At 39.7% G+C, this 18,903-nt stretch overlaps 1 protein-coding gene across 1 annotated transcript in view; it reads right to left on the bottom strand.

Annotated features, from left to right (window-relative positions):
• Positions 1-7,040: 7,040 nt before the first annotated feature.
• COL1A2 (collagen type I alpha 2 chain) overlaps positions 7,041-18,903 on the bottom strand; it is a 35,487-nt gene continuing 23,624 nt past the window's right edge. Inside the window, exons 33-52 of the mRNA XM_060157048.1 lie at positions 18,762-18,815; positions 17,784-17,837; positions 17,002-17,055; positions 16,851-16,904; positions 16,647-16,754; positions 16,217-16,270; positions 15,297-15,350; positions 14,142-14,303; positions 13,295-13,402; positions 12,517-12,624; positions 12,113-12,166; positions 11,917-12,024; positions 11,718-11,771; positions 11,236-11,343; positions 10,715-10,768; positions 10,486-10,593; positions 9,899-10,157; positions 9,297-9,481; positions 8,340-8,582; positions 7,041-7,502 (exon numbers count right to left, since the gene is read on the bottom strand). Coding sequence (XP_060013031.1) covers positions 7,356-7,502; positions 8,340-8,582; positions 9,297-9,481; positions 9,899-10,157; positions 10,486-10,593; positions 10,715-10,768; positions 11,236-11,343; positions 11,718-11,771; positions 11,917-12,024; positions 12,113-12,166; positions 12,517-12,624; positions 13,295-13,402; positions 14,142-14,303; positions 15,297-15,350; positions 16,217-16,270; positions 16,647-16,754; positions 16,851-16,904; positions 17,002-17,055; positions 17,784-17,837; positions 18,762-18,815 — 2,130 coding nt within the window. The 3' untranslated portion in view covers positions 7,041-7,355. The remainder of the gene's footprint in view (positions 7,503-8,339; positions 8,583-9,296; positions 9,482-9,898; positions 10,158-10,485; positions 10,594-10,714; positions 10,769-11,235; positions 11,344-11,717; positions 11,772-11,916; positions 12,025-12,112; positions 12,167-12,516; positions 12,625-13,294; positions 13,403-14,141; positions 14,304-15,296; positions 15,351-16,216; positions 16,271-16,646; positions 16,755-16,850; positions 16,905-17,001; positions 17,056-17,783; positions 17,838-18,761; positions 18,816-18,903) is intronic.

Here is an 18,903-nt window from a genome sequence, read left to right as displayed (position 1 = left end):
GTGGAGTAGAAGGAGGTGCATTCACTCCCTCTTGTGAGAGCACCAGAATCACAACTAACTGCTGAGCAATCATCCACAGGAAGACACGGGAACTCACCAAAAAAGATACCCCACATCCAAAGACAAAGGAGAAACCACAGTGAGATGGTAGGAGGGGTGCAATCACAGTAAAATCAAATCCCATAACTGCTGGGTGGGTGACTCACAAACTGGAGAACACTTATACCACAGAAGTCCACCCGCTGGAGTGAAGGTTCTGAGCCCCACGTCAGGCTTACCAACCTGGGGGTCTGGAAATGGGGGGAGGAATTCCTAGAGAATCAGACGTTGAAGGCTAACGGGATTTGATTGCAGGACTTCGACAGGACTGGGGGAAGCAGAGACTCCACTCTTGGAGGGCACACACAAAGTAGTGTGTGCATCAGGACCCAGGGGAAGGAGCAATGACCCCATAGGAGACTGAACCAGACCTACCTGCTAGTGTTGGAGAGTCTCCTGCAGAGGCGGGGGCTGGCAGTGTCTCACTGTGAGGACAAGGACACTGGCAGCATAAGTTCTGGGAAGTACTCCTTGGTGTGAGCCCTCCCAGAGTTCACCATTAGCCCCACCACAGAGCCCAGGTAGGTTCCAGTGTTGGGTCGCCTGAGGCCAAACAACAAACAGGGAGGGAACCCAATGCCACCCATCAATGCCCATTGACAGACGAATGGATAAAGAAGATGTGGTACACATATACAGTGGAATGTTACTCAGCCATAAAAAGGAGCAAAATTGGGTCATTTGTAGAGACGTGCATGGATTTAGAGACTGTCATAAAGAGTGAAGTAAGTCAGAAAGAGAAAAACAAATATCATATATTAACGCATATATGTGGAACCTAGGAGAATGGTACAGATGAACCAGTTTGCAGGGCAGAAACTGAGACACAGATGTAGAGAACAAACGTATGGACACCAAGGGGGGAAAGTGGCGGGGGCTGGTGGTGGTGTGTTGAATTGGGAGATTGGGATTGACATTTATACGCTAATATGTATAAAATGGATAACTAATAAGAACCTGCTGTATAAAAATATAAATAAAATAAAATTCAAAAAAAAGGGGGGGGGCTTTCACGAAGATCCAGCCTTGTAGGGACAATGATAACAGTGGTGCTGGGTACTTTCTCTACACCAACCTCACAAGCTGCTATGCATTCCTGCTTCCGATCCTAACAGTCCGATGGGTAGTGCCATCGTTATCACCATTTTATGGATGATGAAATGGTGGAGACAGGATTTAAATCCAGATAGCTCGGCTTACTAAGCTCCTGTTCTTTCTGGCACATCCTCTTCTCTCTGTTCCGTATAATCCTTAAAACCTCTTGCTTAAATCCTGAAGGATTACTCACGGTATTTGGGGGCAACATTTGCAGCATTGGGCAGCACTGCTCACCCAAAAGGCCATTCTCCTTTTGAGCTTTATGTTTTTCTCCTTGGGACTTCCATTTATTAGGTCTATGAGAGAGATATTAAGGATAGATTAGAGAGGGTAAGTTAAAAAAAGGGAGCATTGAGGACATAAGGTAGACCACTATGGACACTATCTCTCCATCTGGAAAGAAGGCTGTGTGTCTGGGGCAGACAGGAAATAAGCACAGGAAACTGTTCTATTTTCTCCTCCTAAATCCGAGTTTTCATTCTCTGATGTTGTGCATGTGGCAGTGTTAAAAGACTGGGGTGTTCTATTATCCAGTCAGCAGGGGGAGCAGTGAACTTGAAGTGACATCCAGTAGGGAGAGAAAGGCCATCCACTCAGCACAGTGGTTTGTGAGTGAGTGTTCTTATCCTGCCTGGCATTAATAGATCCCATGAAAAAAAAAAATCGTTTCTGTTTTTTTTCCATGCTGTTTATGGTTAATTATTCAGTGGACACCAACAGCAATGCTGCAGCAGAAAAATATTTGCTTTAGCAGAAAAGTACATTTAGTGTTTATGATTAGTAATAATAAAGTACATCTTTAAATATGTAGTGAATTGTAGTTTTAAAGATACCTTTCTAGCATCCATTAGGATTGCTAATTCTGGCCAAGATTACTCTTACACCTTGGACTCAGAATAATAGCTCTGCTTGGGAGCAGCCAGATGAAGAGGAGACATTTTGGTTCTAAGAGGTGATTTGAGGGTCCCTGAAAAACATGTTCCTATTACTGTCCTTACAACCTCTAATAGTGCCCAGATTTTTAATCCCTTTTAGGTTAAAACTTCTTTTTTTCAAAAAAAAATATATAACTTACATTTGCATATTTTACCTAAAAGGCATAACTCATTAATTGATCTCCATTATTGACTTTGTTCTCATTTGAAGAAGTTCTGTGGACAGGTGCATTTTGATGTTGCAGAGTATAAGGCTGGGTCATAAAGCATGTGCGAAGACTTGTTAAAGCATAGGATAGAGGTCTATAGCAGCGAAGTGAAAGAATGAATGACAAACCTCTATTTTAATTTGGGCCATTGTTGGTTCATTCTCTTGGGTCTTAGGATAGGAGAAGCAGCGTGTTGAGTATGAGACCCAAGGTGAGCTATGAAAGTCTAGTTCAGAAAAGTCCAGGTTTAATGAAGTGGGTAGTACTTCTTTTGGTTATTGGTTTATAACATCTTTTTTGGTCATGTACCCCTTGGCTTAGCTGAAGAAAGTTGTGGACCCTTTTCCAATAAATATGCACACACACACAAAATTTAGCACTCTATTTCAGGAGTTCACTGATGTCCTGTTCTCCCCTGGAGCCCACCATGAGTCCTGTTTAGAGCAATAGTCTCTGAAATGGGGGTGGGTAGGTGATACATGCCAAGGTGTGTGCCAAATGATCCAACGGAGTGTGGAATTTTCTATTTGTATTTATTTTCTGTCTTTTAACATTTTTTTCCATGTAGGTTTTATATTGCACATAATACATTAGTGCAACAGTACACATATAGCATTTACATATAAATAGATTAACAGAATTAGTTGTAAGAGCTCACATTTTTACTGATAGGGAGGCACAACTCAAAATTGATAGACTACCAGTTCGAGAATGGTGCTAATTAAATTTAAATTCTAGTCTCTCCTCTCCCTAAACTGGAGGGCCAGGGATAGGAACTTAAATCAAGAGGAAATTACAAGTGACTGGAAGTTTTAGACCTAATGATGACAGGTAACATTTGCCTACACTTCATTAAGCACTTTCACATATGCCCCACTTAGTCCTCCCAGTGGTTCTGTGAGATAGGCACAGTAGGTATGCTGATGGAAATCTCTTGAGAGCAGGTATGTTAACCAAATTCTCAGAAAACTTAAGAGACTTTCCCAAGGGCCCGTGGCTAGTCGGTGGTGGAGCTGGTGCACATAACCTTGGCTGCCAACCACAAATTATATGCTCATTTCATTGAACTGCAGGGATAAGTCAATCATTATGGGCTGTCTATGGCCCCATTGTTGCAGTTGCTGGTGCTCCCTCCAGGCCACTGAGTTGTTGAATCCCTGGCTGATCCAGGCACAGGGATAGAAAACATATTTAGCTCCTTGATCAGAGGGCCAGGAAGCTGAGCTAACAATTGAGCATTAGCTCTCTCCTGTTGGTACTGTAATACCAACATATTTCAAAACAGATAGAGGGCTCTGGAAGGGTTTAGATACATCTATGTACAAAAAAGATTTACAATGGGTTATTAAATGGGAGTTTTGAGGCTGGCTTCATGGGAAGTGCCAACCACTGCTTCTCCCAAATTTCCCCTGGTGCCACTGTCAAAGGCAAAGTACTTATCTAGATGGATTGTTGTTCTGACCCAAAATGACATTTCCAACTTTTCTTACATATAATCCAATTTCTGAACTTCCTTTTCAGTGATATTAAGTGGAATAGCATAAAAAAGTCTTTTGGCATTAAACATAATAAATGTGTTCAGCATTGCTCAGGTGTCTTTGCTCTTTGCCAGTGCATTAGCTGTATTGACTTTAGAATTTTAAATGACCCTTTTTACCAGACTTCATTAATATCTCTTCCCCTCATCTTGGCTACCTAGCTCCTTCAACTCTCTCATGTGCAATCTTCTTCCCTCTCACAGTAACACAGGTTAGAGGCAGCTGACCTTCACATGACCAAGGGTCGGGAGATGTTATGAGGAGGTTCCCTTGAGTCTGGTGATTAGCCTCTGAAGAGGGGACCTGCCGTTCAAAGGCCAAGACTTCAGGACATTGCCCAGGCCCTGGAAACACTAACAGTGGACCTCCTGTCTTGGTAAGTACCAGACTGTTTTAATATGTGGCTTCTGGAAAAGAAACATTTAGCCAGACAGAAGGCTAGAAGGTGATATGAGATCTCTGGCAAGAGCTGGCCAGCTCAATCCAAATATCACTGTTACTGCATGAGGCTAAGGTCAATTTCCTGGGATTCCATCTCCTTAATTAATAGTGTCCTCTGCTATCCTCAGAGGACACTTCGTTTAAAATTGTGTTCAGGCATTATTTTATTCTCTCTCTGCAATTGAGCTGCGAGATCCCTGAGGATGCTGCTGCCTGGTATGGCTTTGTACACCCCTCCCCAGTGTCCCCCAGAGTGGCTGGGACATGGTGAATGATGACTCTTAGGTTAGGATTTTCCTTCTCTTTCAGAAAGTGGGTGGGCAGGAGGGTGACCACCCTTCCCCTGGAGTTGGTCACTCCTCAACCAGGATTGTTTTCACTTGTGACTGCTTATTTCTTTTCATGATATTTTAAGAGTAAATTTGTTGTAAATGATAAAAGTAATATAACTACATTATAGCAGATTTGGATAATTAAGACATAAAAATCATTTCTATCATTACTACATAAATGTACCTACTCAGTATTTTTACATTGCATTTAAAATATTTTTAATGACAGTGTGCTTGAATATTATATTTTAAAGATTGTAACATTCTATTACATTTTTTCTTTTGTTTAATTATCCTCGTAAATGTTATTGAGATACAAAAATTTATTTCACTATTTTCCTATTATTATCTGTTAGATATATCATTATTTTTTCCTCATTAGTATTTATTAGATATTCTATCATTTATTTCCTTATTGTTATCTATCAGATATATCATTATCTAACTATTTTCCTATACTATCTCATAAGGATGATTAAATGATTATTAAGTGACTGCTTGCTTAGGAAATCTGCCTATTTGGATACAGTTTGACAAAAGTCATTACTAACATGTAGCATAGTTTTGGCTCGTAGTTGGTACTCAATAAATGTTGGTTTTCTTCCTTCTCTTTCTCCCTTCCTTATACCAACTTTATCAACTTTATGGTTTGTTCTTGTACTGCGAGCCTGAGGGCATAGCATATGCTTTATCCAGAGATTTCTAACTGGTTATTATGTAAGTTTGTCTTGGCTGTTTCAATTAGTAATTTGTGGGGAGTACTAGTACTCTGATCCCAGAGGTTCAGTTTTATGTTGCTTGGTTAGGTATATTGATTCGTTCTTGCCAGACATAAAATGTTAAAACTACAAAGGATTGTTGAAATCACCTTATCCAGTGGTTTCCCAATTGGTGCATGTCAGAATTTTTCAAGGTGCTTAAAAGGATACTGATTCCTTACTAAATCTTAATTTGGTGGTTGAGGATTGGGAATCTGCATTTTAATAAGCATTCTAGTGTTCTGATTTAGTGGTGGAAGGACCACAATTTGAAGATACCATTTGGTTAGCAGACCTTGTTAACTTTTTTAGAGTTAATTTTAGATGTTTATCATGTTCAGTCTTTTGCTTTAAAAACTAATTGAATCTCGAGATGACTTATAACAGGAGGCAAATATTACAATCACAATTATGTTCTGCAACAGGAAATAAGCTCTAAATGAATCTTAAGATTATACTTGACACATTACTATGTTTAAGTGTATTAAAGATGTCATTGAAAGGTGCAGCGGGGGAAAATGAACTTGATTTGACAGGTAGGTGTTCGTGGTACTATTATCCACAACTGTCTGTGCTGATTGACAGCACACACATTACCTCTTAACAGGCATTGTACTCAGTTGCATCAGATTTAAGTGTGTGGCATTTTTACTGAATATTTGAAACTGTTTTAGTTAATAGTATTAATTGTGCATAGACCAACTTTCAGCCACTGTTTCAAAGTGCTTAATGGATAATAAACCAAAAAGTTCTATGGACCTCTACTCAGAATAAACTTAGGTCAACAATTGCCATGTTGCTTAGGTATTATGTATTTTGAGTAGGGCAAATGTTTAACAGTTCAGAGAAGGAATCTTCCCCATGTTATAGATGAACTGAAACTCAGAAAGGTAAAGCACTCAAGGTCATTTAGCCAGAAGGAGCTGAGCCAGAATTGGAGCTCATATCTCCAGGGTCCTTGTTCTCTGCTCTTTCTACCATACCAAACTGCCCTTTTTGCATAGTTCCTATCTAATGAGAAATACTCGGTCTAATGGCTGGTTAGAGATGCTATAATCCATATTTATACTGCAAAGAGCATTGAAGCAAGGAATTCTACTCAATATTTTCTTTGGAAAACCAAACATGCTTTATTTCATTTTTTGCACAATTTATTTAAACATCTCACATATACAAAATAGGTACAATTTAATTTTTCTGCTTGTCCGAGAAACAAGGCTTCTTTGGAACCATGGGAGAGGATGAAAATGAGACTGGCAAAGAACAAATGCTGAATTTAAAGAAGAGGACAATGTTGGGCAATGATCCACTTACTTTTATTCGGGAATAAGATGTAAAGTACTGATGTTAAATCAAATGAAAAAAAATACACAATATAACTCAACACAGAGGAGTATTTCTTCTCAAATTCTCCTAGCACCATCAACATTCTTCAAGTATCTGAAATACGATTAGTTAGCACCTTTGTATTTTGAACAAAAAACAGATACCTCAGCTCAACTCTGTCTAGGTCAGCACCTAATGGTGTGGATCACACTCACAGGAAAGTGTTTTGAGGTAGTTTACACCTTTGGAAGTTTGGGTTTTAAACTTCCCTCTGTGGAAGATATTCAAAAGCCACAAGTGGTGCAAATGTTCATGGTTTTTATTTTTCAATTTTTATTTTGGTTTTCTTACAAAGGTTGACATTTTCCACAACAAGTTTAAGACTGTTGAAAAAAAAAATTCCAGACTTTTGGAGAGGGGGAAAGGGAAAGGGAATTAATTAAATCGTATTGCACAATGCTCTGATCAATCCTTCTTCTTCTCTTTTGCCCACAATTTAAGCAAGTAGATGTGCAGAAGAAATGGAAGGATTCAGCTTTCAGTTAAGAAAGAAGAAAAAGAAATGGCCAAGAGAGAAATTTTTCAGATTTCCTTTTTCTTTAATTTAGGTTGAGTTCATTTATTTGAAACAGACTGGGCCAATGTTCAATCTGATTTCTTGGTCAGCGCCACCGATGTCCAAAGGTGCAATATCAAGGATGGGCAGGCGAGATGGCTTATTTGTTTTATATTCAATGATTGTCTTTCTCCATTCATTTATCTTTTTCTGTTTAAAAAGAGAAGAAAAATATACATAAAGCAGCACTATTACAGAACCTAACCATCTTGTATAATATTATATAATTATATATTGCATACAATTGTATTATATAATATATAATTATACAGAACATATATTTATATATAATTATATATATATTAGATAATATATATATAACTATATGTTATATAATATTATATACTAGATATTATAATAACCACTTTTTGGCTTATGTCCTTCTGAAGATGTGTGTCTCAGATCAACAAGTGTATCTTTGAAACAGTAGCATCAGGGCTGTCTTTACAGGGAGAGGTTTCCTACCAGTCTAATTTTATTAAAAAAACGTTCCAATGCATAGTCCAAGTGGCTTATTTCTACATTATCTTTTCAGGATGTGTGTGGTAGGGTGGCTATGCAGTACTACTATTAGTGAATTTAAATTTTCTTCAATTTATAGTATATTATAGAGAAGGCATAAAGAAAAATTAAATATAGGTCATACTAATAAATAAAATAAAATACATATAACTATAAATTACAGTTTGGGCCCTTTTAACCTCAAGTAATTTTAAGTTATCGGTATACATCATCATTTAAGAAACTCATGTTAGAAGACAAATAACTAATACATGGAACAGAGTATATATTTCAGTATTTCAGAAAATTTCAGAAGGCAAGATCTGATAAGAATATTCTGAATTTACCATCTGAATTTAAACAAATACATTTATGAAAGAGAAATCAAATAAGTTTGGTCTCTCATTCATCTGTTCATTTAATGGTCTATGCTCCACTATCCCACTTCCCAAATAAATGTTATTCCCATACTTCACTATTACTTACAGAGCAGCCATCTACAAGAACAGTGTAAGTGAATCTGCTGTTGCCCTCGGCAACAAGTTCAACATCATTGGATCCTTGCAGAATGACAGCCTTTTTCAGATTGCCAGTCTCCTCATCCATGTATGCAATGCTGTTCTTGCAATGGTAGGTGATGTTTTGAGAGGCATGGTTGGCCAGCAGGCGCATGAAGGCAAGTTGGGTAGCCATTTCCTTGGTAGTTACTCCTTCAACATTATATTCAAACTACAGAGAATAAGATGGGCATTCCAGTTAAATGAAGAAGGACTCAGATACTAAGAGTCAAATTTAAAAAAACAGTCTGGTATAGAGAGGAATAATGGACTCAGATCTGAACTTGTACTTTTAAAGGAAACTCAATTCACTTGTCTTTGAAATATAAGCTACCTAGAAGGAACATAAGAACTACCAAGCTGAGGCAAGTCATCTCAAAAAGGGACCTGTTTCAGATAAAGCCCAGATACACACACACACACACACGCACATGCACACACACACACATATATACGTGTTTCTTTTTTTAAAATAAGAGAGCAAGGATCTAGAGATTCAGACCCCTTTAGTTTTCTATAATTCCCACCAATAAAGTTGATGAAAACTTTTAATTAGAAATTCAGAAAAGCTCATATCTTGAAAATACATGTGGCATGAGTACTGGACTACATGCTGGCCAGTACTCCTTCACACTTAATGACATTAGTCAGTTTCTCCAGCGATTATCAATTAAGTCACATTTGAATAATTATTTTTGAATTATATGGATATGTCTAATCAATCCATCTTTAACGTGCAATCTAGGATATAACCAAACCCAAGAACAGAGCAGGTTCTTTTAAAAAGCCCATTTTGGTAAAGGGCTAAAATGTAGATAATTAAAAAACGAATAATCCGAACAAGATATTATTTAGTAGGAGAAGGAATGTTTGTAGGATTCCTTACCTGGGTACCACCATTGATAGTTTCTCCTACCCAGACGTGCTTCTTGGCCTTGGAACTTCTGTACCAGTTCTTGACTGGGATGTTTTCAGGCTGAGCCCGGATGCAGGTTTCGCCAGTAGAGAAATCACAGTATACTTTGATAGCATCCATAGTACATCCTTGGTTGGGGTCAACCCAGTAGTAACCTTTTAGAAAAAACAAGACCCAGATCATAAAACCTCTCATTGAGTGGCATATAGGTTCTAATAATTACTAGTCAAAGATTCTGATTCCCATAAGTAACAGTTCTGATTGTACTGTTATATTGTCTACTCCACATTAACAGGAAGAGGGTGGCTATTTTCTAAATTAGACAGTTCCTCCTCTCCTCTCCATGAAAATCAAATCAGGGTACATAATACCATGAAAAGGGCAAAAACAGATATCAAGACAATCTTGAAAATGGGTGCTGGTTGGGAGAAGAAAATGTTTTATTAAGTGGGTATGATTTCACATAATGCAGTTTTTACCCAAATACCTTTTTCCTCTAAATATCAGTGGGAACTGATTTTGAAAAGCCTAACTTGTGAGAAGGGTCATTCTGGTTGGACATCTCAACCTACCACTGCTCCATTCTGGGTGGCTGAGTCTCAAGTCACGGCATGTGCGCGCTGGGTTCTTCCTAGAGCCTTCTGGAGTAAGAAGAGTCTCAATCTGGTTGTTGAGAGATTTCAGAGTAGCATCAACTTCATAATCCTTGGGTCTGAGAGATGGTGGTGAGCGAGGCTGGTCAGCCCTGTAGAAGTCTCCATCAAAACCGAAGTCATAACCACCACCACTGGGGCCAGGAGGGCCAGGAGGGCCAGGAGGACCAGGAGGGCCCTGCAGAGTGTAAGTAAGAAAGAGGAGGCTTTGTATTTGGTTACAGTGAGAGAGAATGAGAGCAGGTTTTCCGTCGAGATTCACACAAAAGCATGTTCTAATAAGTAAAAAAGAATCAAGTTCATGTAAATAACAACTTGCTCCCAGGCATACTTGCAGGGATGGGTTTATAGAGCTCATTGCATACAGACAATTTTTATATATTTTAGAAAACATACAGAAATGGGGGACTACTTTAATGTGTCGTTGTAATTGTCTTGGTTTAGTCTAAAGAAGATATTCCCTTAGGTCAGTGATGCCCCTTATTATTTCCCTAAATCATACTTACAGAAGGACCTTGGCTACCCTGAGAGCCACGAATGCCAGCAGGTCCCACTGCACCAGGATGTCCAGTGCGACCATCCTTGCCAGAAGGGCCAGAAGGACCAGAAGGGCCCTAGGGAAGAAGGAAACCAAGTCTGTGTGAGCCAGCAAAAACCCCACAAGGGAGAAGAGGTCTGGGGCTCACTGCCTGCCATAGGCTCCTTTCAGAGATAAACGTCTCTTAGTTGACCTACCCTAGGACCAGCAGGACCCACAGTGCCAGGAGCACCTTGATCGCCATGATGACCCTTTAAAGAGAGAATAGGAAAATCACACTTTCAGAACATGTGTCGATACACAGATTTCAAAAAATTGAATGGAAAACTTTAGTTTCAATGGACTCTGGATTGAGAAAATTGAAAATGTAAAATGGGGCTCTTTTCTCTCATTATGTCTATTATATTCAGTTATTTTTTTCTACAAGCCACTTCAGAAGTGCAATATTAGTCATTCCTCTGATTATATTTATTTTAAGTGGGGTTGAAGGACATTGTTGCCAGGAGATTTTAATATACGTATATTTCTATCTCCCCTAACCCTCACCTTTTCATGTTGGGATGAAGTAGCATTACCTCTGAGCTATGGAGTTAGAGAACGGGAAGTGAATATGATGTAGGACAGTTTAGAACAATAGCAGTGAAATTGTGAGGAAGTTCATTCTGTGTTGAAGGACTTTAAGATCTGTGTACATGCTGGATGTCCACATTGTACTTACAGCAAGACCAGGAAGACCCTGCAATCCATTGTGTCCCTTTAAGCCAGGAAGACCTCTGGGCCCCTTATCACCAGGCTCTCCCTTATCACCTCGAATACCCTGTGGGCCCTATAAAGAAAAAGGACAGATAGGACATTTACCTTTGAAAGATGACACTCAACTCTCCACAAATATTGTTCAATCTGTTTACAAAGATAATTCAAGACATGCAAAGGTCTACAAGCCATGTGGGTGCTACTCGCAACTCTTAATCTGCTTTAGTTGAGCTGTCTGTAAAGTGGCTAAGCGTTGTGATAATTTAATACAAATAAGAATAGATTTGAAATATAAGAGATTAAAAGGTATTTGTAGCAACTCTCCACATGGACTAAAATTTTTAAAAAATATATAAAATCCAGTCTATGTATTATTTATCTTTTTTAATGTACAGTGTGGACTGATCCTCCCTAACTGTTGTACAGAAATCTTCACCATGTACATACACTAGGACCTCTTGGACCAACAGCACCGGCCAGACCAATGGGACCAGAAGGACCCTGTGAATTAGAAAAGAAAAACACAATTTATCAGCCAAACCCAAGATCCTCCTCCCTAGGCCACCACAGTTCCCAGGTGTGGGGAGGTCAGAGGTAAAGCCTGCTGAGGATGACAGCATTAAGGGACTGGTGTTTATAAACTTACAGGTTCACCGCGGTGTCCATGTTTGCCAGTTGGACCCACAGGGCCTTGAGGACCAGGTGCACCCACAGTACCAGTGGGACCAGCGTTACCAGGGTAACCACGATCCCCCTGCCGAAGGCAGAAATGAAGCTTAGCATCAATCTGGCCTGTAGTTTAGTCCCTTTTAAGTTAGAGAACAACGGTGAGGCGTACTGACCTTGTGTCCAGCTTGACCATCGCGGCCTGGGGGACCATCATTCCCAGGGTTGCCCTGTGAAGACACCATGCCAATTAAGGTGCTTAGGGAGGCTCTGTAGCTCACTGACCCCTACAGTTCAGCTATCTGCCTTCATTACTCCCAGTGCCCAATGGAGAACCCGCTCTTCAGGCTGTTAAAAATAGGAACAAGAACTTGCCAACCTAGATTTTTATAGAATTTTCTTTTTAATATGTTGGCCAACTTGAAGTATGCTACTTAAAGACTCATTCCCTAGCCCAAGTTATTTTTAGGATTGTCAATACTGGGAGTGGTGAGTACATGTAGACCTCAGCTCAGGATACAAAGTTACACACAAGGAAGTACTGCTAGGTTACATTTTACAAACCAAATGTTGGACTCACATCACGACCAGCTTCACCAGGAGCACCATTGACGCCAGGATTACCCACAGCACCAGGGGGACCACGGGCCCCAGTTGGGCCTGCAATGCCAAGAGGGCCAGGTTCACCCTAAAGAGGCAGAGAAGACAAAATTCCTCTCATTGGATTGAGTGCCACTCCCATTCTCCCAAAACAACGTTAGCCAGGGGATTCCAGGTTTAAGCGAGAAGGTAGATTGAAAGTGAGTGGGCCACATAATGGTAAGAAGTGTCATTAGTGTCATCTTTGCCCTTCTCCTACACACTTAGATGGTCAGCTTTATGTACTTTTGGAATGTTGCTCTGTACAAGGTGAGTCTAGTTTCATCTGATTTTCCAAATAAAATGAATTCATAAAGTTGAGAGAGTTTATGGAGATTAGATGTTTCCTAGTTGCTGTCATGTATTAGGTTTAATAGAATGATTCAGAACTTCTAGAGTTTCATTCTTCCTACAGGATAGATGATGCTAGCATTTCATACTGCAGAGGAGTAAATGCAATTAGAGCTTATATCATTTTTAAGCATGTAAAAAGAACAAAAATTGTTCTGCATAATGTTAAGCTGTGTTTTTATAGCATGTGTCTAAGTAAGGTGGTATTAAAGCTTCTTAGATAAGTGACATGTGATCTGTATAAAGAAAATGCTATGAATAAAAAATCTTAAGTGGAGTTATTCACTGATCAATCTGTCACAGTTGAAGTGGCAGCTTTTAAATCTTTTCTTATGTTAATGAGAATAAGAATGGTGTCAAACACTCACCACAGATCCAGCAACACCTGGTAGACCACGTTCACCTCTAGAGCCTGGGAGACCCAGAAAACCAGGAGCACCAAGAAGACCTTGAGGACCTGGGGTGCCAGGAGATCCCTAAACAACAGTAAAAATACTGAGTATTACTGTAAGACCCTAGGAGACAACACAGGTTGGCTTGAGGCTTCTGAGAATGAGTTTATCCTCAGTTTAGAAAAAGGCTAATGACCTCCTACTAGTAGAACATATCTTTGGCTATCTTTTCTCTAGTGAAGACAATGAGTTTACATCTTGGCATGTTTATTTCTTTGTACCTGGTTCCTCCTTGAGACCAATGGAACAACATTTAAAAATATGTGGTTGGGATTAATGAAGCCATCTTGGAGTGAGGGAACAGAGTTCTTATAGAATTTATGCTGGGAAGCAAATTTTGACCTTGGCCTCTAACTGCACCAGGTCTAGTAAAGTCACATTTCAGAGTAGCAATAATACTGCACATTGCATGTTTAAAAAATTGGTAGCTTACTGATATTGATTAATTTACAGTAGAGTGACCACAGCAATGGGATGCTGTTCTAATCCCAGTACCAGTGAGGTACTCTCACAACAGCTTAAAGGGCTGTATTGATAAAACAGTGAGCTCCCTCACTTATTGTCATCTCCATCTAGTGCCTTCTGAGCATCTGCTGAAGCCATGACACCTCAATATCTGTTGGATAGATTTCCTGGCTCAACTGAGCTCTACTTGAGAGCCCGCAATACTCATCAACAAATATATGCCACCTGAAGATTTTTACAAGGGATTTATATTAATTCAACACAACGTATTAAGAAAGAGGAGTTTGAAATCACTTACAGCAGTACCAGGTTCTCCAGAGGGACCCTTCTCACCAACAAAGCCAGGGGGGCCAGAAGCACCTGTTTCTCCAGTTCGACCAACTGGACCTTGGTCACCACGAGGCCCACGAAGTCCTTCTTTACCAGCAGGACCAGGGGGACCAGGGGGGCCAGTGATACCCTGTGAGCGAATACATGAGGTCATTTACTTTCTGTTAATCATCACAGATGGGAGAGAGCAGCTGAGGTTCTAAATATTAAGATGCAAACAACTTGAAGCAACAAAATAATATCCTGGTCACTTTGGAGAAATGTTTAGAAGTCTTAACAGTCTTTCTTGTAGAAAGAAGCAACTTCCATCTTCCTCTCCTGGGGCTGTAATAAAGTGAACAACCGAGGCAGAAGCTATGGCAAATGTCTGTGAGAAAAAGCAATGTGGTGCCACCAGCCACCTGGCATACTGGAATCAGAACTACGTCGAGTTATAAGAGCTAGCTGTAAATGAATGGGAATTTGGGTTTTGGAGGACTCTGCTTGTTTCTTTTTGAAGAAAGCCAATACAGGCATTTTGCTCATAATTGAGGAATCACATATGCTCTCAACTAGGTTTAATTAAATGCCTACAGGGAATGAAGATTTTTCTGTTATGAACCTGTGAAAGGATTCCAAGAAATCAACATCTTCGCTATTTTTTTTCCCTGAAACCTTAACCAGAAGACTTAATCCTTTGTAATTAATTAAATTCTCTTGAGTCCTGACAGGAGAGTCTGAATCAGAATTAAATTAGAGGCCAAACCACCTTTAAATTCAGGAACAATTATACTTTAACAACGGAGGCAGAATGTTGGCCATAAAGGGTAATTAGATATAGAAATATCTGATATGTGACTAAAACTGTTCTGTTTTTTATTTTTAACAAAGAGACCATGCCCCTAAAAGGGGACAAGGGGACTTATGTTCACATGAATAAAAGCCTCTTAAGCTGATATTTCTAATATAATTTCTGATGATTTTGCCTTAATGATTCAGAAAAACTGATTTCAGATTAGGAAAGTAATAGCAAAATATTAGTAGCATGTTTTTCATAGGGAGTTTCTTACCAGTTTCTTACTAGAGGCTAGGGATTTTGGCTAGAGTAAATAAATGAAGACACATTTTGAAGTGATTTACTTACAGAGGGTCCAGGAGGACCAGTCCTTCCAGCAGCACCAGGGAAACCTGTAGCACCCTAAGAACCAAGCACATTAAAATTCCACAGTCAGCACCAACTCCAGGAATTTGGGTAAGATGGAAATTTCTCCCTTGGAAAATCCTCAGTACACGTGACCAAGGATGGACCAAAGAGTAGGCAGTGACAGCCTCAGGTAGGGTATTATGTTAAATATACCCAGGACCCCGAAGACCCTCCATCTCTACACAGCTTCCTGACCAGCATGCCCCCAGTTGCAATGCCTATATTTTGCATTAAGGCTCTGATAGTTCTTTTTTGAAATGCTAACATATTGCCTGATGGTTGTAAAAGCAAGAAGACAAGACACTATACTATTATATATGATCTGTATATATTAATAACTTAACCACCTGGCTGGCTGCTAAGGGAATGGACACCAAGTAATTTTGTTTACAGAAGAAGGTATAATAAAAGACCAAGTGTATTAATTGCTGTCCAATGAGAGGAGGAAGTAGTCAGTGGAGTTGATTCCTGGGGAGCTTTGGGTCTCTAGGAAGTCAGTGTGATAGCACTGGACACCAAGGGAAGGGACCTAATCAGGCAGAAGAAGGGGGGCATCAACAAAATGATAAAAGGTACCAAAGAAATATTTTACCCATTTCACAAACTACTTGGGGTTAACTTTGGTTATCACTACCTCAAGTGAAGTGGTAGCAACATACAGTGCACTGAGTTCCAGCTGTGATTAAGTTAACATTCCATGAATCTGATCTTGACTTCATTATCAGAATTTCTTTAAATAGTTAGCTTGACTCTCAAGACTCTCATTATAGTCCAAATTACCAAAAATTTCCAAACTTTCAAGTTGTCCCTAATAGATTCTGAAGAAAGAAAAATTATCAGAATACACTGTAAATACTCACAGGGGGGCCTCCATCACCACGACTTCCAGCAGGACCAGGGGGACCATTTGGACCCTAAATGGAAACAAGAAAAGATGGTCAAATCAGAAAACAATCTTTATAAATGTTACTCTTTTCTTCAAATGGATCATTCCCATGTCTATTAGAATCAAATCTAGAAATGTAAAATGATTATCTGTGTTATATAAAATAAATGTCCTTACTTCAATATTACCACCTCTATGGGTAATCAAAGAAGTGAGATAAAACAATATTTATGAAACTTTTATAATGTGTAAAGTGGTATGCAAATGTTAACTCTTATTTTAAAATTGTCTTCTATCTGGTATGTTCCCTGATGTATAGCAGGCACTTGATTGATTTATGTTGAGTTATAAGATTTCATGGGTAACTGCAGAGGCTGTGTTGACCATCAGTGAATTCAACTTACAGCTGGGCCAGCAGCTCCAACGGGGCCTGTGGGACCAGTAGGGCCATTTTCACCCTTGGGTCCTTTGGTTCCTCTCTCTCCTTTAGCACCAGGTTGACCAGCAGCGCCCTGTTGGAAAGGAACAGTTATAGTTCAGGTGTTCCAACTTACTCTACTTGCTAACTTGGAATGTTTTCAGATTAACCTGTGTCACATGATACTCACAGCAGGACCAGCAAATCCATTGGGGCCAGCGGGACCAACCTCACCACGTTCACCCTAGGTGGGAAAAGGGATTTTAAAATGTCTTAGCAATCTTAGATTCATGAGTGTCTAGAAGTTATGAGTGTCTAAAACGACCCAGGTTTTTACTTACAGGGCTTCCACGAGGACCAGCAGGACCGGCGGGACCAGCAGGACCAGCTTCACCCTATAAGGGGGCCAGAAATGAGTTTGTCAGTGTTCCTCACACAAATGCTCAAAGAGGTAGGAGGCAGAGGGAACAGGCGTAGACAGTGGGCTCTTGCCAGAGTTTGCAATTGCATCCAAAGAGATAACTAATTCACATCTCACAGAGAAAAGTGAAATGGATTCTTACTCTGCATAATATTGTATTAATTTTGGAGGGTGAAATGGTATTGGTCATACACTTGCCAAAACACTATAAATCAGTGCCCACAATACCAGGAGGAGGACATTTTAATTTTTAGATGGACGCAGGGCTGATCTATTTGCTGCAATTTGTGCTATACAGTAAATAAGGTCTATTTTAAGTTGACTGTTCAATGTGAAATGGGCACACTATGTATTTTATTGATTTTTTTTTTTTTTTTTTACAATGAAGGCTTCAAGAAGGCTCAGTGCATTAGGATATTGTTAATGGGCAACCCCGAAAGACTTTAAAAGACTTTAAAACAAATGATAGGGATTGAAGTATAGATCAGATACCTGGCACGTGTACAGAAAGGGAAAGAGAACTTCCAACACACAGCGTTTGTTTCTTGCTGCCCCATACTAATGGATAAGTTTTTAAATCAATGGGCTTTAGACCAAGCCATAAAAATGAATTGCCAGGGCCCTTTGGGGCCAGGGTGGCAGGGAATTTTAGATACCGCCATTGGCTCAGAGAGCTGCAACTCAGTGAAAATGCATGCTTACCCGGTCCCCGTTGGCTCCAGCAGGACCAGGGGCACCTACAGCACCAGGAGCACCCTAGTACCAAAAAGAAAACAAGTCTTGTTAATAACACCCCCATACCGTCAGAAGTGACCCTTGCTGTTTCCCCTTGCTGTGCTTATACAGTGACTGAACACTCTGGGTGGACATCAAGAAAGCCTTTGGAGCATTTCAGTTCTAATTATCAAGACTATTAGAAGCCACTCTCAGGAGGGGAGTACCCTAGTGGTGAAGGTTATGGAACTAAGTCATGGGCAGGTTAGGAACAATGGGGAGATCTGAACTCTCTGCTCTTGTAAAATTCCCTGGAGAGTAGCAAATGACTAGCCTTGCTAAGAACTGTGAGGACTGTGTGAGTTGGAGAAAGGATATGATGAATGTGCCACAGGGAGTTATCAGGCCTGAGGGAGAGGTGAGAAAAGCCCAAGTGGCTTATGGCCTGGAAGAGCCATGATATCAACACTCTAGGTAAGATTATTATACCTTTATGGGATTATCTTTGGCATCTCCATGGCATTAACAGTTAATCTTTGGAGCTGCTCTTTGAGTGATAAATTCTTAGGGTATACATTTGAATAAATAGGACCTTATTAGAGGTTCTGGCTTCCTAAAATGTAAGAATTATTGTTTTTTCTAAAGCCCTATGATAAACAATCATTTAATGTTCTATTAAACCTAGAGATTTTGGACTGTAGTTTGTACTTGGTATAGTTAACACTAAGGAAGGTAGAAAATTCAGGCTATGATTTTCAAGGGGATAAGTCCTCATTTGAATTTTTCTTTTGGAACATGTAAACTGATATTATTAGTCATAGGTCCAGGAAGGAATGGAATACTCTTTTACAAGACTTGAATCCCTCTTTTGTCAGTTCAGTTTTGGAAAGCTTCTCAACTCAAATTGAGTGAAATGTAAAACAAAACAGAACAAAACAATCTGAGTACCAACAGAATTCTACTCACACGAGCACCATCTCTGCCGTGGCTACCAGCATCACCTCTGAGACCAGTTTCACCCTGAAAGTAAAAAGCAAGAGCAAATGTTTGTTTTCTGACCAAATTTTTGAATCAAAATTAATCCACAGTGTTTTTACAGAAGATGCTA

This window comes from Lagenorhynchus albirostris, chromosome 8, assembly GCF_949774975.1.
Source record: "Lagenorhynchus albirostris chromosome 8, mLagAlb1.1, whole genome shotgun sequence".
Taxonomy (NCBI): Eukaryota; Metazoa; Chordata; class Mammalia; order Artiodactyla; family Delphinidae; genus Lagenorhynchus; species Lagenorhynchus albirostris.
This window is presented reverse-complemented; position numbering and strand designations above follow the sequence as displayed.